Source organism: Mustela lutreola, chromosome 9 (genome assembly GCF_030435805.1).
Source record: "Mustela lutreola isolate mMusLut2 chromosome 9, mMusLut2.pri, whole genome shotgun sequence".
NCBI classification, from domain to species: domain Eukaryota; kingdom Metazoa; phylum Chordata; class Mammalia; order Carnivora; family Mustelidae; genus Mustela; species Mustela lutreola.
In genome coordinates this window covers 93,595,658-93,618,300 of record NC_081298.1, presented here as the reverse complement: position 1 = coordinate 93,618,300, position 22,643 = coordinate 93,595,658, and the positions used below count along the sequence as shown (strand labels likewise).

Sequence of the window (22,643 nt, the reverse complement as noted above, 5' to 3'; positions counted from 1 at the left end):
TGGCTTGTATCTAATGACCTTTACCATATTAGAAATAACAACTGAGGCATTTAAAAATATTCATGTAGGGGCGCCGGGCTGACTCAGTGGGTAGAGCCTATGACTCTTGATCTCAGGGTCATGAGTTCAAGCCTCACATTGGGTGTGGAGCCTACTTAAAATAAATAAATGCTTCTTAAAGTTAAAAATATTTGTTTAAAATTAATCTGAAATTAACAATGATGAGCCCCATCCATGTTAACAGAAGTGACATATTTTTCTGAAAAGTAACTATAATTTTAAAAGCGAAGGAAAAAGAAAAGTGCCACTGTTTATATTTTGCAAATCTCTTTCATGGCTGGCTGGATTGTCATAACTACTTCTACATTCCATCTGTCGAGATGTCTCGTTCCAGGTGACATCTAGGAAGAAAAACCCAAAGAGATACATAGCTGGAGAAGGAGGTACATTTTAGTAAATTTGCAGGCAACTGTGGATATCCTTCTTTAATACTACACCAAAAACTCCATAAGTTGTATTTCCTGAAAGCAGGTGGATGTACATTTTGTACTCTGATACATTAAAGTCCATGGTTCTGTCTTGTACTTTGAATGAATATCTTACCTATGTACAATTCTGTAATATCTTGCCTTGGTTACTAGAAAAGTTTCTGCAAATTGAGTTATGCAAAGCTTCCAAAGGTTGACACATTTGATTGCATAATATGAAAAAATCACATTCATTAGTACTACCTTCACTCTCATCAGCAAAGTCATTAAATATGGAGATGCTGAAAAAGACAATTTTCTGCAATTCTAATTCTGGTTTGAAAGCTCAAATTTTATGCTTGACAACAAATAATAAATGGCTGCTTGATGTGGCACACTCACTCTTCCTTTTCCAAGAAAATATCAGTCAAATGCCCAAGTCTGAATAGGTGCTGTTTGTCAGTCATTCTTTCAAGTAAAAACAATATTCCATGAAAAAAAAAAAAAACCCACCCTGGCTGGTTCAGCTTGCAACTCAAGCAACCATACATGTGCTTCTTCCTGCAATCATCTTCATTTTTCAGTGTGAAGCAGACGTGCTCTATGTAAGCTTCTGTCTCAACATTCAAATTGTCACAAACACATGTACTTGAGGATCAAGGTTAATAAAATAAATCATTGTGCTGCTGTATCAAGAACATTCCTCAACTAAACTGGCTTTTTTTTAAAAAAAAGACTGCAAATACATGAGGATTAAGAATACAATGTCAAGTATAACTTGGCACCAAGTCCATCACTAGATTAAGATACCAGCAGTTTCATCTTCCGTCACTGCTGTACCATCACTATAAATGTTGACACAATAAAAAAGGCACATAACACCTTCAGGTTATTCTGAAAATAGTTGTAACCTTGCAGACCTGCTCAGAGAGTCTTGGGGTTCCCCCAGGGGCCCCTCTAACACACTTGAAAGAACTCTTGGGAAATTCATTGTATATCTCAGCCTGTGGTTCCTCATCTAAAAGGTCCTCATGATACCTCTACTTGGGATTTTGTGAAAATTAAACAAGATAGTCAGACTCATTTGATGTGAGTTCATTTCACTTCCCCTCCCCTGCACCATGCAGATGAATCTAGTGAACTCCTACTGATTCTTCAATACCCCTTTCAGTTGTCTACATTCTGATAAGCCTCACCTCACTCTCCCAGACAGAGATGGTGGAATATAGGGAAATCATATGCTTCTGTGTCTTTCTACCCAACTGGACTATGATCTTCAGAAGGCAGACACCATGCCTTACTCATGTCAGTAATCCTAGGATATAGTAAGATGCCCTGTAATGGAATGCCCAGTGAATGGGCCTTTTCTTTCCCAAGTTGGCTACAAGTTCACATAATCACCAGGGGATAGAACCACTCTTCTCAAGGAATGCCATCACATGACAATAATAGTAGGGGAATGTATAAGTGGACAGAAGGGATGAGAGAAGTCATAACAAGAAGAAGGTGTTCTGGGAGTGGCAAGAGTCATCTTCTTAGAGTTGGACCAGGCCTGCCCTGGCTGAATCATTCTTTTGGACCATGTTGGTGAGTCTCCAGCAGTAGGGACAGATGCAGTGTTGGAGTTGTTCAAATAAAAACCCCTGCTGTGTGACCTTAGGTAGGGCTTATTACCTCTCTGGGCCTTAGCTCCCTTGATGGTAAATGGATAATAAGAAAAATGTTTACTTCATAGGGTTTTGAGGAGATATGAGATTCAGTCTCCCCTTTCCTGTCAACTTCCCATGACCTACAAGAGTAACATGGAAAATCCCATCTGCAGCTGCTCTTGGGGTTACCACTGGGAGGCATTCCTGGTGTCCTGGACAGTATGAAGTGGACAGAGTATGCCAAGCCCTGTGCAAAGTGTCTTTCAAGCATTTTCCACTTCCTGCCTTTCCCAAAGTTGAGGTGAACAAAGGCCTTCAGTGAGATTTCACTAAGTCTGGTTAGAAGGATCTGAGACCCTCTGAGTGACATTAAGGAAAGGGTCACTGAGGGGCATTACAACCGCAAAGAGGGGCAGGAAAGAAGTAAAACATGAACCTGGCACATCATGTGACCCATAGCTGCCAAGGAAAAGGAAGGCATGCTGCTATTTAGGAAAGAGTTCATCAAAGAGCTCCTTCCTTGTCATGGGTTTAGACCTGTCCTGTCCTGGATCATTAATTTTGGCCTTGAGAGATGTGGCTTTATGTGTATAATTTAATAGACTCAGTAGTTAAAGAGCCCACAGGTCATGCTGGGTTTGGGGACAGAGGACCATGTCCTCTCCCCGGATGGTTCTGAAGAATTGGGGGCCAGCCAGCCTCCATGAGAATCATGCTGTAGCCCTCGGGGTGTTCCTCCAGACTGAGTGACTCAGGGAGGGAGAATGAACCTATCATGCAAGGACTCCTCAGTCCCCCATGGAAATTCTTCACTTGTTTCCACAGGCCAACCTACCCTGAATCTACCCCAGACCAGGGTCTCTCATTGCTTGGTAGTGGTGTTTTTCAAACTGCTCATGGGGACCCATCAGTAGGCCATGACATCAACTGAGTGAGATGACCAATATGTCTTTTAAATGACAGAATAAAGAAGAAAAGTATCAGAGTATATCTTTCACTGCAACATTACCATTAGTTGAAACTTTGGGTTATATTATCATATAGACATTCATATGTGCACTATGTCTTGATATAAAATATGCTTCTTGTTGTGGATAACAACCCAAAAAGTCTGACAATCATGCCTTAAAGGAAGGTCATCAGAGAAGAACCAAAGAACAAAGAAATCTCCATCTTGGCCCTTGAGCATTGAGAGTTAAGAGGTGTGACAAGAATGATGGAACACACCATCCTGGTCCTGGTCCCCCACCTGGGCCAACTTTGATAAAGACTACAGCTGTGGGAAGGAGGCTGGCGGGGGGAGGAGGGTGGCTCAGAGACAGGGAAGAGCAAAGGTAAGACAACAGCCCATCACAGTACCTGGGGTGCCCTTTCTAAGCAGTCCACCCACATCTCCTGACACCCCGGCATCAGACATAGTCATAGCCTCACCGGCATCAGACATAGTCATAGCCTCACGTGAGGAGCCATGTACCTCCCCTTCTGCTCATCACCTGGTGAGGCTCACCTGTCAGAGGCTAGAGTGCTTCTCTCTAGCAGTCTGGGCTCCAGGCTTCACATGTACCTCCAGGCCCACCTTTCAAGGACAGGCTCCTTTCAGTGGTCCCGGCTGCTGGTTAGCCCCAGGGTGATGGACACCCACAGCACTTACGGTGTGGAAGGGAGCACCCCGAGCTCTGGCAGAGCCAACTGGCAATCCCCCAGTAGCCCCACATCCCCACAACACAATTATAAGGTCACAGGAAGCAGAGAGAATGCTTGTTTTCATGACCCTGATGACAATGGAATCTTTGCGGCTGGTGGGATCATAGAGAAGACAAACCGTAAAGAAGGGGTTTTCAGGGAAGGGTGCACTCAGTCTGTAAAGTCAGTGGGATTTATCCCTGTCCAAGGAGGGTTCAAAGAAAAGCTGAGGGGCGCTGATTCATTTCCCAACACACCTCAAAGACCCCAAGGCCCACATGTCCATCAACAGATGAATGGACAAACAAAGCGTGGGATATACAAACAATGAGCCATGACTCAGCTTGAAAAAGGAAGGAAATTCTGACACGTGCTAGAACATAAAAGAACCTCGAAAATATTATGCTAGACGAAGTAAGGCAGACACAAAAGGGCAGAATTATATGACACCCCTTACGTGAGGTACCTAAAATAGTCAGTCAAATTCATAGACACAGAAAGTAGAATCGAGGTTTCCAGGTGCTGAGGGAGGAGGAATGAGCGGGTTCTGTGTAAGAGGCATGGAGTTTCAGTTGGGATGATGCAAAAGTTCTGGAAATGAATAGTGGTGATGCTTACACAACAATGTGGCTGTGTTAATGCCACTGAACTGTACATCTGAAAATGGTTTAAATGGTAAATGTTATATATATTTATCAGAGCAAAAAAATTTTTAAGCACGAAAAAGTGAAGCATCGCAACACTAAGACTCTGTTGCTCTCCCTAATACACGGCGACATTGAAACCCATGTAGGGGAGTGGCAGAAACGAGGGTGTATAGATATTTACTGATACCTGTCATGTGCCTGCACTATGTTGGGAACAGCACTAATTAAAGTGGTTGCAGTAAACCAGAGCCATACTGTTGTCATGGCCAAATGAAGAAAGTTGTCCCTGCTTCCTGGAGCTGAAAATGTAGGGAAGATGGCCTCCAAAGATGATGACCCCCATGAGCCAGTGTCCCAGCATTCACATCCTCGTATGGTACCCCTCCACTGATCTGAGCTGGCCCCACGGTTCAGAGTGGGCCCCACAGTTTTTGCTCTCACGCCTTTGGGAGCCCTGAGTGGCCGTGTAAGAAGGCTAGCTACTCTACGGGAGGGATCACGCTGGAGGCCTTGTGGAGAGGGAAGGTCTGAGGCGACATGGAGAGAAAGAGAAGTCCAGGAGTCCCAGCACCCCAGCTGGAGGGTAGTGGGCGTAAAGACAGTGACAAGTCACAAGCTCTCATAAAAGTTCAGGAGGGTCTCAGAGAGATACTGGTACACCCATGCACACAACAGTATGACTCCTAGTAGTTAAAATGTGTAAGCAAACCAAACATCCACTGATAGACAAATGGACCAGCAAAATGTGGGATACATATACAATAGAATATAACTCAGCCTTAAAAGGGAAGGGAATTCTGACCAGGCCACATCATGGATGAACCTCAAGGACATTATACTAAGTGAAAGCGGCCAGTTACCAGCGACATGGGAAGTTACTATTTAACAGGTAGAGTTTTCAGATGGGGACAATGAAAGAATTAAGGGGATGGATGGTGGTGATGGTTATATGATACTATGAATGAACTTAATACCAGTGAAATGTACACTTAAAGATGAGTAAGGTGGCAAATTTTGTGTTATGTGTATTTTACCACATTTTTGTTAAAAGTCCAGGTGTGACATGGTGAGGACACAGGTTACGGGTCTGGGGCCCATGACCAGCGCCTGGGTGGGGAAGAGGGAAAGGAGAAGAGAGCAGAAGATATCTCAGGTTCTGACATGGATGCAAGTGTGGCTGGTGGGGCCATTCATTTGGAGACAGACCAGAAAGAAGGATAGGAGCTGGGGTGTTCCAGACTCCCAGAGAGAGAGAAACACGCTGTTTCTGCCCATGAGTCAGGAGACAAGATCTACTGAAAGAAGCTGCTCGGCACCTGAAGATCCTGCAGGCTGCCTTGATTACTCCACAGACACAAATGAGGACTTGCTCTGTTTGGGCCATTCTGTTGTGACTTCATTAGAATATCCATGGGACAAAAAACAGGATAAAAGTTCAAAGCATAAACACAAAACCAAAAGGCAAGTGAAAGGAGAAAAGTGCCTTGCTCTTCTCACCCTCAATTTCTCACCCTAATATCCATCTTTCTAAATCGTAACTGAAACTACCCTTTCCAGGAAACAGCTAGCCAGGAAGAGGTGGTGGTGGTTGGATAAAGCAGATGTGATGGAATACACTCTGAGAGGGGTGTATTCCACCCCTTTTGAACTCAAAAGGCTAATTAGAAGTGCAGAAGAAATCTGAAATACCTACGACAAAATATTAACATCCTTAATATATAAAGAGCACTTTGCAACTAAGAAAAAAACAAACTCCCCCCCTACAAAAAAATGGGCGAATTAAAAAGCAATTCAGTAAGAAATAAATGCAAGTAGGTAATGACATTGAAATATCACAAATACTACTTGAACCTAAGATATAGTTAAAGAAGACTAGGAAAGCATGATAATGTTTTGTGTTAGTAAGATTATAGGAAAATACACCTTCATACTCAGCTAGTGAGAAGGTAAAGTTGGTACAGATTATCAGGAAAACAATTTGGGAAATGCAGCAAATCCTTACACACACCTTTAACCTGTGACATGTCAATGCCACTTCCAATATTTACTCAAAGAAAATCATTAAATATGCAGACAAAGATTTCATCACCAGGGTATTTCTTACAGTGATAGTATCACTTGAGCACTGGCTATAAATATAAAAAATCTGATATAACCGGAGTACACATCCACAGGGGATTCGTTCACTGAATTAGGGTGCAGCCCTATAATAAAATACTATGCAGACATTTTAAAAGGTGTGTCAAAGAATATTTACTGACATAGAGAGATACCCCTGGTTTATTATTGTTGAGTGAAAATAAAAATATTTGAACAATGAATCTTGGAACACTGAAAAAATAAATTAAATTTTAAAAAAAGAAAATGTAAATATTCAAACATTTGAAAAAAGAAATATGGGATGGGTTATCTCTACAGAGGAAGGCAAGGAGTCTGGGTCTTCTGGGGGTGGTGGTGGCTGGCCAGGTTATATTCCTTGTCCTGGGTAATATACATGGTTACCCCCTCTTTATTTACTCATTACAGCTGGGTGTCTCAACCTTGCCACGATGAACATTTGAGGCTGGATAATTCTTTGTTGTGGGTGTTGTGGGGCAGCCCTATATGCTATGGGATGTTTAGCAGCCTCTCTGGCTCCTACCTTTAGCAGACCTCCACCCCCACCTCACCCAGTGGCAACACCCCAAAATGTCTGAGAGTCAGTGCAGTAAAGCACACATTTATAGCATGTATACTTTACTTGGATGTTAAATTTCACAACTAAAATTGCTTTTTTGAAAAAGAGGAAAAAAGAATCTTGGGGGAAATACATCAAACTGCTAAGCTAATTCGAAGTACCAGGATTTAGGGCCATTCTTTACTATTTGTGTCACACCTTTCCGTCATTGGTCCTTTTTCATATTGAGTCGATACTGTCTTCACAAAAAGAAAGTAGAATGCTATTTTCAATGCTTTAAAGTCACTTTCAATGTTTAAAAAGCCAGATTCGGTGGGTCCGGAGCCCTGCAGCCCACCTTCCCTCTACAGGGGAGTCACATATGTCCTTCAGGAGTGTTTCCATTTTCAGAGGTTTATAGAAGATCCCCCAGGCTCCTGCCTGGAGCCCAGAGACCTCTCCAGGAGTCAGAAGGGAGGGGAGGATGGAGAGATAAAAGAGACCCCAACAGGTTGAGAGAAGAGAAGGAGCAGTAATGAGTCCCGTTTCTTGCTGGTGAGCCTGGGTGAAGCAGGGTAGAAATTCACCAAGCCAGCTCACAGGAGATCACACCCTTAAGGAAATAAGATGTCTGAGTGCCGCGGAAAGAGGATCTGATTTTGCTCTTGGATGTATCTATCCCCAGCACCTTGACCGGCATCTGGCACATAGTAGGTGCTCAATAAATATTTGTTCAGTGAAATAAATGCATAAATGGAGGGACATAAATATTCACATTAGCTGGTGGAAAGTGGGCGGGGCAGAAGAGAGGTACAGTTGGTTAAATGCTATAGGAAATGAAGCTGCTCGTTCACGTAGATAATCAGGCAAAACTATCTGCCACAGCCCAGGTACTCACAGGAGTTCTAATTCACTAATTATTTAATTAATACAAGAACAAAGGAATGATAAGTATTCATTAATAGCCTCCAGCCTGAACACTTGAGAGAGAGAAACCAGAAAGTGCCCTCAGAGTCCAGCCTCCCAGAGATCATAGTCTATTTTGGGAGGTGGGTCCTGAAATTACATCTCTGCCTGGAATGCCCTGGGAACAACTGCAGGGAAAGTGAGGCCGGCCGAGCCCATGCATCTCGGGCTTCAAGTGGAAGCCAAGCACACAGCCCAGGCTGGTTTCTCTGCAAGCAGGTCACAGCCCCCTCCAGGCCAGGAGGGCACCAGGCTCAAGCCTTCAAACCCCTGACTGCACATCTGAAACGTTGGAGAATTCTTAGAAACCCCTCCAACAACTCAAGATAGGAGGGGATAGAGGTTGGCCGTGGTCTTTTTTAAAGCCCTCCCCCATGATTCTGATGTGCAGCTGGATGAAGCACCCCAGAAGGAATGATCTATCAATTCTGGGTTTGATTCTAACGACCTCTCTCCCCAAGCATCAGCATGAACAGCCTCTGGGGTGGGAGAGGAGGAAAGAATGGTGTTAATTTCACATTTCACCAACTCCTGCATCAGTTTCTCTCAAGGTGTGGTTCCCAAATGTTCTGCATTAAGTAGATGTTAAGTGTTGAGCCTCAGGTCACTTAGACCTCCTGGGTCAGAGGCCAGGAATCTCTCTTGCAACCATACTCCCCAGAGGATTCTCAGGCACGGGAAAGTTTGAGGACCATCGCCCCAGACTGCATGAGGCTCCAAGGCACCTCTGAGGGATGGCAGAGCTTGGGCCAGAAAGAACGCAAACATTCCAGAGCACCCACATGTCTCCGGTACCCAGCATCCTGATGAAAAGAGGACAGGTTACCATCCCAAGGAGTCACGGCATCCTAAGTGTGAGCACAGACTGGCCACGGTGAGAGCTCTAGTAGACGGAACAAGGTGTTGTCTACACAGAGAGAGAAGTGACTAAGGAATGCCAGGGGAATCCTGGGGACCTTCTTGGAGACAGTGATATTGAACCACGGCCTTAAAAAACAATAGACTTTGAATAGTTGGGAGATGTTACAGTCTATTATGTTTCAGTTTTGCTATGAGCTTATCAATAAAATAAATAACAAAGGGTGGGGAACACAGACACTAGGTGGACAGCAGCTGCATGGGGTACCCAGGCCAGGGCAACAGCCAAGAGGGGCCTCAACAGAGTTGGTCACCTTCCTGACTCAAGGGCACTGCCCCCTCCAAGCATTCCCTGTCATGACCACTGACCTGGACACATATACTTGCCCAGGTTTCCATTTCCTTATCTGCAGAATGGAGAGATTGGGAGTTATCACAAGACTGTTCCAGAACCAGGGAAAGAGAGCTGTGAACAGATCCCAAAGCATCCAGGAGACCTAGGCTTCTGTAGGCCCCTGGTCCCAAGATCCTTACAGAACTTCTTTTCCCCCCCAAGGGTAGACCCACAATTTCTATAAGGGAATGGCTTAGGCACACAAGCTAGCGACCTTGTCATGAAGTTGCATTTCATAGTAGGCTCCCAGGAATGTCGCCAGTTAATGAAAATAGCAACATTTTCTAAAATGTCTTCACTCACCTTTTCAAAAGAGGGATAAAATGCAAATTGTCTCGGGGCACCTGGGTGGCTCAATGGGTTAAAGCCTCTGCCTTCAGCTCAGGTCATGATCCCAGGGTCCTGGAGTTGAGCCCCACATCGAGCCCTGCATCGGGCTCTCTGCTCAGTGGGGAGCCTGCTTCCTCCTCTCTCCCTCTGCCTGCCTTTCTGCCTACTTGTGATCTGTCTGTCAAATAAATACATAAAAATCTTTTTAAAAAATGTAAATTGTCTCATTAGAAAGAAAAAAAGCAAAGAGTGCTCACTTTGCCAAATCGTGTCTACCATCTATGGTCATTATTATTCTGGGGGACTTGGGGACCAGATGGAGGTTATGGGTCAGAGCTAAAGAGCCCCTTGGTGCCCTCACAGTTTTCAAATCACATGAAAACACCAGCCATTCTTCCCTCTACTTTTGACCATCTTTTGTGAGGCACATATATTTTAATTCCACAAAATGACAGGATACGCTTCCTGGTAAGAGAGAAACTCCTCCTCTCTTTATGTACCTGTCTTTGCAGAACTGGGGTCCTGACTCACAGCCATTGCTCCTTCTCTTAATTTTTTTTAAATATTTATTTATTTATTTATTTATTTATTTATTTATTTATTTGACACAGAGAGATCACAAGTAGGCAGAGAAGAAGGCGGCGGAGGGGTGGGGGGGCAGGCTCCCTGCTGAACAGAGAGCCCAATGCAGCGCTGGATCCCAGGACCCTGAGATCATGACCTGAGCTAAAGGCAGAGGCTTAACCCACTGAGCCACCCAGGTGCCCCCCTTCTCTTAATTTTAACATACCCTTCCTCTTTTCTTTGCCCCTCCTGAGACACCTCCTCCCATGGGAATGTCTGCCTCAAAGAGGATGGATTAAAGGTGCACAGTGAGAATGGGAGTTTCAAGTCCTCCGTTGCTACAGAGAGAGACACCCTCTCTTGTCCAAGCACCCCTTGTAGGGGCATAGGCTCTTTGAGACATGGTGATTCAATACAGACAGTGTTCAGTAAAGATGGGCGAACAAATGAGTGAATGAATGAATGAATGAAATCAAGACAGTTTCAAAAACACACCATCTACACGCCCAGTTTCTAAGTGATCTTTATTCCTCTCTCTATTCTGCACCTATCTTTCTTCTCCGATCCCTAAGCCCACTGACTTGTCTGTAAGGGCTGGAACTTTATTACCTCTCCGTATAGGTCTTAGGAAAGTAAAAACTGTTGACTTACTACGGCCTTCCAGTGTTTCAGAATTTCAGAGCACTATGGTGTTTACTATGCTCGGTTTCATCCTCCCGGTCCTCCCTGCAGGGTTGAGATTGCTGTCCCTGTGCGGTCGGCTAGGGTTAGTGCCAGAGCAGTGGCCGCAGACCCAGCCGGACGCGCCCAGAGTCGGGTGGCGCGGGGCCGAACGAAGGCCACAGGGCTCTCACCTCGGAAAGTCAGGCTGGCGACCGGGTCACTGCGCCGGTCCTTCTTCACACTGGGGAGGTTGCTGGCCCTCACCAGCAGGCAGCACAGCATGGTTCGGCCGCCCGGGGCGCGCAGGGGCGCGCGGGCAGGACGCGAGCGGGAGCGGGAGCAGAGGGTTGGGGCACCACCGAGCGAGCGCCCGGCTCCGCGGCACCCGTGCCAGGAGGGAGCTGTCGCCTTCGCTGCGCTTCCGCGGAACAGTCCTCGCGCCTGGCCGCGGCCGCGGGGAGGACACCGGACACCCGCTGGGCGGACCCTCTCCCACCCCACCCCGGCCCCCGCCCCGACCCGCCCTGCGGCTGGTGGGCAGGGCGGGGCCGGGGTCAGAAGCGCGCGGGTGGGGGCGCCGGCCCCCCTCGGCGGCTCGTCGCCGCGGGCCAGAGACGATAGCGCCGCTGACGCGGGGCGCACAGCTGCGCCAGGCCGTGGCGACTCGGAGCCCGCCGCCTCGCTCGTCCAAGCCCGGAGCGCACCCGTGCGGACCTCGCGGGCGGCCGCGGCTCTGCACCCGGCTGCGCCCAGCCCGGGCCCGCACTCCCGAGGCGCAGCTAAACCCGGGCGAAGGAGGAATGAGCGAAAGCGGGAGGAAGAGACATCCGGTCGCAGGAACGCGAGTGTCTGCGCCAAATTACTAGTTGGAGCGAGCGCTGGACGAGCGTGCGAAGCGACGGAGCGACATGCGGCACCCTGAGCCCGGGCCTGGCACCGCCCTCCCCATTACCACCCTCCTCGGGGCCTAGGCTGCCGTTCTCTTGGGCGAACCCACCTCTCAACTTCCCCCAAGCAGTCTGGGGTCGATCGTCTCCGCGGGCGGGGGTGTCTGTCCAAGGGAGACTGTGTTCCCTGGAGCACAGAGATCCACCGGCTGCCCCCTCGGTCCCCTGCCGCAGCCTGGACAGCACCCTCCAGGCCCCGTGCCTGTACAGAGCCCGCCTTGTCTCTGGATCAGGTCTCTGGATCAAACCGGGGCCTAGTACTCAATGGGAGTTCCTTCCACGGGGGAAGTATTGGGAGTGAAGATCACTTTAAGGCTGTTTATTATTAAAGTCTACTTGAGGCAAGATTTCACTTACTAGAAGCCTGAATCTTCCCTGCTGACACCCCTCACTTGAGTAGCATCGGTGCACCGACAACATCCAAATGCCTCCCCAGAGCCATTTCTTCTACTACCCTCTCCTGTCTGGGACCTCCAGTCCATTATCGATCCTAAAACAAATACCATCAGGCCTCGAAGGCCTCCCCTTGTTCTTGGGATAGAGCCCAGACCCCTTACCTCTACCCGCTGGGAAAGGCCACTCCACCCCTCACTCTGAGTCCCAGCTTCAGTGCTTTCTCAATTTGGGGAACACACAGAGCTCTCTTCCAACTTGGAGCTCTGCTGTCCCCTCTGCACACAAATGCCTGCCCCTCTCTCTTTCCAGGACCACCCCCATTCATCCTTAGGCCTCAGCTAAGGATGACAGATCGTTAAGCGACAGATCGCTTCCTTGGGGAAGCCAACTCTGACATCAAGGTCCAGATTGGGTCCCTCTGGCGAACAATGGGACAGCCACTTTTCCTTCTTGGCTCTCACTGCAACTGTAGGGAATCACTAGGTGTAACCACCTGTGTGAGGTCTAGCTGGATGGTGGAGTCAGTGAGGGGAGAGATCAAGGCCGTTTCAATTGGTTGGGTATTCCCTGTGCACAATAGGAGCCGGCCTGGGTTCACCACAGTGGACTGTGGACTTGGCTCCCCAGTGGTCCTTCAAGTCCCATGATGAGGTTAAGTCGATGGTTCTCCAGGAGGTCAGTACTGCCCCCTGGAGGAATTTTGGATGTGATGATTTAGAATATATATATTTTTTATCATTGTCACAGTGATTCCAGGTCATGCTACTTCCCTGCCACCTCCTCCGGCCCTAATCTGTCAGAGGCAGCACAGGAAATCTGTAGGGAGCCTATCTAATATTTCCAGAGGAATATTCCAAGTGACTTGTACAAACATTTGGCTTGTGTCCAAGGAACAGAGGCTCCACACGTCTGTTCTGTAAACCAGAAAATCAGCAGCTGGTGGGCTGAGCCCGGGACACTTCCTGAGGCTTCTTTCCCATTCCCAACCTCCAGCTGCCCAGCCTGGTGGCCGTTCACTTCTCTCTGATGAGACAGCTGACATTCTAGTGCAGCTGAGGCCTAAAGGGGGCTTCCTCCCAAGGAGACTTGTATCAGGACCGCAGTTCTCATAACAGGGTCCTGGGACCTCAACTCGTCTCCCTCCTGTGTTCTCCCCTTCTTTCACGGAAATTTTGCATTGTCTTACCTGGACCCATAGCCAGCCAAACAGAAAGACTGCATTTCCCAGCCTCCCTCCCGCCTAGATACGGCCATGATGAGACCAAGAGATGAGCAGGAGCGAACTGTCTGGGAAGGGGCACGCCTGTGCATGCAGCCGGATAGGTTGTCACGGTGAGCCGTCACCAACCATGTTGTCAAGGGGACCCCTGGAGATAGCAGAGCAACAAAACAGAAGGGCCCGGGGTCCCAGAAGCCTTGTGGGTCAGAACCATACCCTCCAGGACTCCCCACACATCAACCGTTAGGTGAGTGAGAGAGACTCTCGTGTTCGTGGCCCCAGTTAGTGGGAGCTCACCTGCAGCCAGGTCTGTGTCCCACCTGACGCTGCAGGTAAGGACAGCGCTTCCGCACCCCAGGCCACTCCGGGGCCTCTGTGATGGTACCAGCTTAGGAGCCACGGTGGGGTCATCAGGGGGCAGGGGGACCTGTTTGGAAGCTGAGTTTGCATAGCTGTGTGCCCTGAAGCATATGACTTGACCTTTCAGAGACTGTTTCCACTACCGTGAAATCAAGAAAATGATACTTCACAGAGCTGCTGGGAGGATTAAACTGAACAGTGGCCCTTCTGGCACATTGGCCGGCATACAGTAGGTCTGCAAGAGGTGCTCGCGCTCTCCTGGTTCCCATTTCATTCTAATGAACCAATTTCAGAAAGAGACCAGCATACGGGGAGTAGAGACAGAGAGTGAGTTTGGCCTGGGGAGAGGGACTGAGGTTTGTGGGCTTGAGGAGTCAACCGGAGGGATACCTATCTGTTCCCAGAAAGACCTAGACCATGGTGAATGTCACAGCCAGACATCAGGCAGCAGGACCAATGCCTCAGTTCAGAAGGGGCTGCTCCAGGAGGGGCAGCCAGAGGAGACAAGACCAGGGTCCCTTGAGGCAGAGGGGATGGCCACTCACCACTGAGTCCACCGTGCCCAGTCTGGAAGGACCGCAACTGGACAGACAGCTGACGACTGGAATGACCAGGTTAAAATGGTAGTGAGAGTCTCCTTAGGTGTGTGAGGTGATTTCTTAGTACCTGTACAATACATATCAGCTATCATAATAATTATAATAATGTATATATAATCCTATATAACAGTAATACCTAATATGTATTGAGTGCCAAGCAGTATGGTGTGAGCAGATAAATCCTGATCCTCCACCTCTTCCTGCTTGTCTCCTGAAAATCAAAGCTAAGACCCAAAGGAGATGGTGAAGTGGTTAAAGAGGGAGCTCTGGAGCCAGAGCGCACGGCCTTGATTCCCAACTCCACGACTCACCAGTGTATAACTTAACCTCTTTGTGCCATAGTTTTCTTGTCTGTAAAGTGGGAGCATACTAGTTGCTATTATATATGTTTGGGAGGAGGGTCAAAGGTCTACATAAGTGCGTGGTACAAAATATAGCTGGAACGTGATCTAGCTCATGAGTTCTATGTAGAACAGTGCCTAGCCCCTAGTAAGCTGGATATCAGTTAAATATGTCTCTTTCAGAGGGTTGTTGTGGGGTTTTAAAGAGATAGATTCTGAAAATGGTACATTGTTCATGCTTAATGAATGCCCATTCTCTCTCCTTGGGATGAATACACATTTTTAGACTCAGAATCCTCCACGTTTTGGCCCTTTGTCTTATAGGCACTCCCTGCAGCCTATAAGACACTCCCTATATGCCCCCCACTTTGACTTAGCCCCATGCTGGGTACCCCAAGCTCTTCCACCCCCTCCCCCATCGCCCCAACCCCCCCCTGCTGGCTCAGGCCCAGGCCACCATGGCCGTGGGCAGCCTATGGTATGCTTTCCAAAGCACTTTCTTATTCATGAGCCATGGGTGCTGAAAACAACAGAGGGCGGTTGGGGGGGGTGGTGAGGATGGGAGTTACTTTGACCCCTGTGTGATCTTGGCCAGGCTCCTGCACTGCTCTGGGCCTATTTGCTCATCTCTAAAGGGAAATAATATCCCTGTCTTTTGGCCTCACAAAGCTGCAGTGGGCATGAAATGAAGTTATGCGAGCACAGAGTGGGTGTCGTTCTGGGATATTATAATCAGGTAGCCAAAGGAGGGGCTCTGTGGGCCCCAAGCCTAAAGGGCCTGGGAAGGCCAGATCCAGGCTCACTGGTGAGGGAATACTTCCCAGAAGGCTGTTTCGCTCTGAGAGACCAGAACCTTCTGTGTAATCATTCACTAACCAGGCCCTGGCTGAGAGAAGGAGAGTGAGCAGGCCTGAATGCTGTGGGGAGGCCAAATTTGGACATGGGTTAAGAGCTTGGCCAGTGCAGGAGGTGGAATGTGTCCAGGGCTAGGGAAGGGAGGCACTGCATTCCCCCATGACTGCCTGGCAGTGACGTCCATGACTGGCAGTGCGGGGCTCCAGCCAGCCTCCTCTGGGGGCACTCGCTGTCAACAAGAGACAACGTACTTCCCTTCTCCTTAGGAAAGGGGGGAGCCCACCCAGAGGAGCCAGGCAGCAGGCAAAGGGCAAGAATGCGAACTGACATCGGGCAGATGTGGGGAGCTCAGTCATGGATGGGTATGGAGGATGAAGTGTGGGGGATGGGGAAGACTGCCCAGGGACAGCCACGGAGCCGCACCAGCCACATCCCTGTGGGCAAAGCGCTTCAGGGGTTAGAAAGTGCTTTCCCATACATTATTCATTCTTCCCCTTCTCCTGCTAGGGTTCAGAGCCTGGTCTGGGTAGGGGGACTTCACAGCATGAGGCAAGTATGTGTGTGCTAGGGTGGGGGTGGGGGGGGTTGGGAGATGGGAGTTGTGATCAGGGAAGGAAAATGTGGTTGACTGAATGGGCATCAGAGGAGGCAAGACCCCTGAGGACACAGGCAGGGCGAGGCAGCGGCCCCCCCCTAGAGGTTCTTTGAAGCATTGGACAGGTCTAGAGGATGCCATCACAAAGCCTGCTCAGCCCTTGGGCTAGGGATCTTCTCCCACCAAGGGATGCTGGAGAAAGAGGCAGCCATTCAATATAGAGGGTTTTCCCCCCTCCCTCCACGGTGACACTACCCTTCTTCCCTTCAGTCAGGGGGACATTCACAGTGAGAATGGTGCTCCCTGGAGTTGAGCACTGAGGAGCCCAAGACCTTCCGTGAGGCCGCTGGCCTGGCCTGCCCAGTGCTGAGGATGTAGCGGAAGTGAGGAGGCCCCCCATGCATGCCCTTGTCTTCCCCCTGGAAACACCTGGATAAAGTTCATGTCCGGAGTCCACTGTGGGAAACCGGTCGAAAACAGGTCAAAGCTGAATGTCAGCAAAGAAGTACAGCTGGAGTGTCACCTCCCACTCCCCCTCTGTCTCTATCCTCTTGGCGCAGGCTGCTTCCCAGGCCACAGGCCCCTTCAGGGACTCCTCCCTAAGAAACCCCAGATTTCATATCTGGGACTATGTGGGCGTATGTGCCTGTTAGGACACATCAGTGTGTGCTGCTGTGGACGCATGCCTTGGTTCTCTAACCCTCTACCTCTTGAGATGGTACCCTGGAGATGTCACAGGCACTCCTGGGTGGACATGTGTCTGGGAATACATGTGCACATGGGCGGCTGGGAACACGAAGATCCAGGAGCTCAAAAAGAGAGATCTGCTGAAAGGCCAGGGACCAGTTGTTGCCCGGATTTCAGGGAGCCTGGGATGAAGCCAGGTCTTTGAAGAGAAGGAAAATGACAAGTCATGGAGACAAAGAGCAAACCCATCCGGTTGGACTCTCACACCCTGATCTTTCTCCCCCAGGCTGGCTCTAAACCCAAAGACTCAGCTGGGTAGCCCACAGCTCTGACTTAGCTTTGAGGGGTTTCCAGGTAAACAGATGGGGCTTGGCCCTCACCTCCTGGAGGAGAAGTCCACTCATGACCATAGGAAGGCTTTACTCTGGGAGGTCCCAACAGGATAGGGGAGCAGGCTTCTTTGTTCAAGGACGATGAAGATAGCATTCCCCAGATACCACTCCCCAGCAAGTTCCAGTCTGGTGGGAGGGGAGTGCAGAGGGGAGAAAGTTCCTAGAGGTTGGTGCTGGTGTTAGCTGGACCAGCTGCTTAACTTCTCCCATCCTGTGCACAAAGCAAGAGTAGGATCCCTGGAGAGGTGGGCGGTGCCTCTGCCCCCAGTGGCCAGGCCGGCCAACCTAGCCTGTGATAGAGAGCTGGGGCCTAGGACAGCTGCCAGGCCCAGGCTCGGGAAGACAGCTGGGCTATAAATAGGCCTGAGACCCAGCCCTCCAAGCACAGAGGAAGGGATCCCTGCAATAGAGAGCTTCGCTGCCCACAGAAAGGAAAGACCTCTTTTAAGAGATCCAGAAGAGTGAGAGGAGAAATGTGCCCCCTCCTCCAGGCCCAGTGTAGCTCCCACCTGGCCTCAGTTTCCAGGTCCCAGAGAAGTGCAGTTCAACCACTTCTCTCCTTGCCTCGATTTCCCTCTGGGTCGCCCCTTCCCCAGGATGTGGGTCTCTGAGACACCCAAAGTCAGTCTGGCCCGGCTCATGGAGTCTCTTCTCTCCCATCCCCGAGCTCCCTGGGTGGACGTCCAGGAGGCCCCTCTCCGACTCCCACCCTCCCTGCCTGAGGGGATGCCGACCCCTCCTACCTGCAAACACCGCAGAGCAGTAGGCATCGCTGATGTCGGTGTCCGGGGTGTGGACGTTCTCAGCATAGAGGATGAAGACCCTCAGCATGACTGGCACGAGTTAGGGCCCCGTACACCCAGGGTGCGCAGAGAAGGCTGGGGAAGGTCGGGGACGATCGAGGTGGGTCTCTCTAACTGGAGAAAGCTGAAGGAGGGAGGCCGGTTGTGATCGGCCCTGGCTCAGATCTTCTGCTTTTGAAGAGAACCAGGCTAGCCCCGCGCTGCTCCAGGGGGCTACACCCGGTCGCCGTCCCAACCGCGCTTACCCCGCTAGTCGGAGGGCGCTCGGAGTACAGGGGCTTCTGCTCATCTTCCAGCCCCGCCGCCCTACCCGGGCTCGGCTGAGCTGTAATTCAATGCTCCGGCCGCAGACTCTCCCAATGACAAGGCGTTTTGCACCTGGCCGGGTAACAGCGGACAGGGCGGCGGCCGCGATGGCCGGGGGCTGGTCCAGGGCTCCGGACGCCCAGCGCAGTCCAGATCTCGCTCCCGACAGGAGAAAGGCTGAGTCCCTCCCCCGACCTTCCACCCACCCCTGGCCGCGCGCCTCGCCAAGCCTGTCGCCTCCTCCGGCGGCCGCGAGTGTTGGAGCACTCTCTGTCCGAGTCAGCCCGCAGCTCTGAGAACCAGGTGGAGGGCGGGCGCACGGACAGCGCTTTCCGGAGAAGCCCAGAGCTAAGGAATCTCATTGACCGGCCTATTTTGGCTGCCTTAAAAACTCTGCTCCCCCCACGCCTCCCTCTCGCCATTTTTTTTTTTTTTTTTTTTTTTTTGGCTGTGAAACAACACCTGTTACTTTTAATACAAAACCATAAAGGAAAGAAATCTCAGTCTGAAAAAAATAGTATTAACATTTGGATGTTTACCAATTCAGGCTTTTCCTCTGAAGATGTGTGTGTAAATTATTTATTATATTTCTGAGATCAATGTATATGCAGTTCTGTGTCCTGTTTCCATGTAATATTTTCTTGCATCATTATAAATTTTTCATAGACAGTTTTATCAATAGCTACATCATTTTGTGTAGCTTTTTCCCATTGATATACATCACTATTATAATGGCAGGACATACTTTTTTATATTAAAAACTGGAATATACGCCCATTTTGGGCTCCTTCTCCTAGTTCCTTAGGTTGGATTCTCAGCCTTGGAATGATAAAGTTGCAGGACTTGCCTTTTTTTAGGTCCTAGTCCCTATGGCTAAACCGCTTTCTGGGAGCTGTGTAGATCCGCACTCCCAGAAGTTGGGTGACTCACCTTCTAAAGAGGGCAACTTGGATGGGTTTGCAGCTGTCAGCAAAACTTCTCCCCCAGCAACCCACGGAGGTAGGACACACACACCCAGGGCAGGAACAAAAAGCTGTTTTGTCCCATAGCCTGTGGGGCCGGGGCGGGGGGTGGATGGTGCGGAGAGAAGACTTTCTGAAAGATCTATAATGTCCCGTGGTCACCTATGGTCCTCCTGCGGCAACTTGTGCCTCCTCTTTTCTTTGCCTCTAGCACACTATGTAGTGGGGGAAGAGAGGATATGGGGAGTGGGGGGGGGTTGAAATGCAGTCGTCCATTAAACAGGCATGTATCAAGTCCTACAACATGCCAAGTACTGTCCTGAGTGGTGGGGACACAATGATGAACAGAAGTGGCTTGGTTCCTGTTAGGGGCTGAATTGTGTCCCACCCCCTGCCCCAATTCCGCATGTTGAGAATCCATATATTAATTCCTATGCCCCAAACCCGAGTTAGGAATATGATTGTATTTGGAGTTAGGGCCTTTACAGAGGTGATGAAGTTAAAACAAGAGTGGGGGCTAATCTGATCTGACAAGAGGAAGTCTGGACACAGAGACGCGGGAGGTCTGCACACAGAAGAAAGACCACATGAGCATCCAATGAGAAGGCAGCCCTCTGAAAGTCAACAAAAAAAGGCCTCAGAAGAAAGTGAATTTGCCAATCAATAACCTGATCCTATATTTCTAGCCTCCAGAACTGTGAAAAAATTTCTATTAAGACACCCAGTCTGGGGGCACCTGGGTGGCTCACTGGGTTAAAGCCTCTGCCTTCAGCTCAGGTCATGATTCCAGGGTCCTGGGATCAAGCCCCACATCGGGCTCTCCGCTCAGCAGGGAGCCTGCTTCCTCCTCTCTCTCTGCCTGCCTCTCTGCCTACTTGTGATCTTTGTCTGTCAAATAAATTAAAAAACAAACAAACAAACAAAAATGACACCCAGTCTGGGACATCTGGGTGGCTCAGTCGGTTAAGCGTCTGCCTTCAATTCAGGTCATGATCTCAGGGTCCTGGGATCAAGCCCTGCATTATGTTCCTTGCTCAGCGGGGAGCCTTCTTCTCCCTCTCCCTCTGCTGCTCCCCCTGCTTGTGCTCTCTCTTCTTTCTCTCCCTCTGTATCTGATAAATAAGTAAAACCTTAAAAAAAGAGAGAGAGAGAGAGAGACCCAGTTTGTGGTATATGGCTATGGCAGTTTGAGAAAACGAATACAGTCCCTGATCTCAAGGAGTTTCTTTCCATGGTCCTGGAGGAAAGAGGCAACTGACACTTAAGAAATAATCAAGCCAATCATATACCATTACAAATCTGTCAGTGCGAAAAAAGGACATAAGATGGGGCCCTCGTGTAATCTAAGGGACCATGAGAGCTATCTGGGATGAGATCTGAAGGATGATTAGGAGTTTGCTGGGCAAGACTGAGGTCAGGGCAGGGGAAAGGGGTGTTCTAGAGACGGGAAAGGAAATGCTCTGGGTCAAGGCCCTGGGGAGGCCGGGAGAAAGACCACTGTGGAAAGCAGGCTGGGGGTGGGGGGGTGGGGAGGGATGGAGGAGGTGGGGCTGAGAGAACCACACAGGACCTGTGTCCCCCAGAGGGACAGCAGGATCGGGTTTACTCTTCAGTAGCTCTCTCTGAGTGGTTTTTTTGTTTTTGTTTTTGTTTTTGAGAATGAAGTGCAAGGGGCCAGACTGAAGCCAAAAAGATCAGTTTGAAGCTCCAGCAGAGGGTCAAGGTGGGATAGGATGGAGACTTGGCCCAAGGTGGTGAGGGTGGGGTTGGGAAGAATTAAAGCCAAGCTGGTAGGAAGTAGGAGGAAGCAAAACAAGTGGAGTAGATCAGGTTTCTTGCTGCTAACCTTGGCCATTATAGGTGGCTGGAGAAGAGAAACCTTTGGCTTGGATGAAGTAATTGACTCGTTTTTCATTCCTTTAACCAACATTTATTCATAGGGTGCCTTGCATGTGTCAGGAGTTTGCCAGATTCAGATTTTTAGAGAAGGGTACCAAGAAGGAAATAAAATTTAATTTCATTGGGAAGAAGGGCAAGAAGCCCCGTTGATACAAGGAAAGCCCAAATTGGCATCTATTTTTAAAGAAGTACAGTTTGGCTCTATTCAGATGTATAACGTAACATGAAGCCGTTCTAAGGCAGAGCTAAAATTGGATCTCAGAAGCACCTAGCTGCTTGCAAATATGGTGTGACTAAAGTGATTGGACAAGAACCAGTTTTCTTTATAGGTTAAACATTCCCCTTGTAACTTCTCTACATGATTTATTCATGCAGCAGGTTCTGTTCAAACTTTTTAAGTAAACTCTACTCCCAACATGGGGCTCAAACTCTTGACCCTCAACTCAAGACTTGCATGCTCTACTGACTAAGCCAGTCAGGCACCCCTCTCTTCAAACTTGTTATGCACAGGTCAGTCTGTACAGAAATTAATTTTTTTAAAGATTTTATTTATTTATTTGACAGAGAAAGAGATCACAAGTAGGCAGCGAGGCGGGGGGAGGGGGGGAAGAAGCAGGCTCCCCGCTGAGCAGAAGGCCCAAGGCGGGGCTCCATCCCAGGACCCTGAGATCATGACCTGAGCCGAAGGCAGAGGCTTAACCCACTGAGCCACCCAGGCACCCCCAGAAATTAATTCTTAATAAGTATGCATCTCAACTTTATTCTTCAATAGGTAGGACATATTTGGGGTATCTTCTGTATGTCAAAGACCCACGTTCTCTGAGACAATCCCCTGGCAAAGGGAAAGACCCCTGATTCAATGCTGAACCAATCAGATGATCTCTTCCCAAGAATTTGTAATTGAGACTGAGGGATGCTAGCCTCTATGTGTGGCTGGAACGGAGTTGAATGAAACTAGAGGCTCAGAAGAAGCCACACGCATGGACAAGTGGAGAAAATTCTGCAGTCAGGAAAAAAAAAGACACACCCTGACCTTGGACTCCCGGCCCCTAGAACTACAAAAGAATAAATTTGCTGTTGTAACCACTACAGTTGGGACAATTGGTAAGAACAGCCACAGGAAACAAATACTGAGCCTCCGACAAGGCAATCGGATCATTGTTGAGAAGGACAGGCATTTGGAGCCCTCCGACTGCTTACAGTCATGGGGCACGTAAAGGAAGGTCAACTCCCCACCCGCCCTGAGGAACTAAGGACCAAGTTTGATTTTATTTCCCAGTAGAAAATGGAACGAAAAAAAAGCAGATTTTTGACAAAAGAGGTAATTTGGAAAATGTACATGATTTCTCTGTTCTCTGCCACTCAGATCTTTGCGGAGCTCCCTGAGAACCAGAGACCCTGATCA

The 22,643-nt window shown here is 49.1% G+C and overlaps 1 protein-coding gene across 23 annotated transcripts in view; it reads right to left on the bottom strand.

The window, feature by feature from the left end:
• DYSF (dysferlin) overlaps nucleotides 1-18,682 on the bottom strand; it is a 204,044-nt gene extending 185,362 nt beyond the window's left edge. For 11 of the 23 annotated variants that reach the window (XM_059188012.1, XM_059188017.1, XM_059188013.1 and 8 more), the window contains exon 1: nucleotides 11,069-11,388. In XM_059188012.1, coding sequence (XP_059043995.1) covers nucleotides 11,069-11,159 — 91 coding nt within the window. In that variant the 5' untranslated portion in view covers nucleotides 11,160-11,388. Of the gene's footprint in view, nucleotides 1-11,068; nucleotides 11,400-18,011 lie in introns of those variants that run through there. The other 12 variants (XM_059188027.1, XM_059188032.1, XM_059188029.1 and 9 more) reach the window with 10 other exon arrangements.
• Between the last annotated feature and the right edge of the window lie 3,961 nt (nucleotides 18,683-22,643).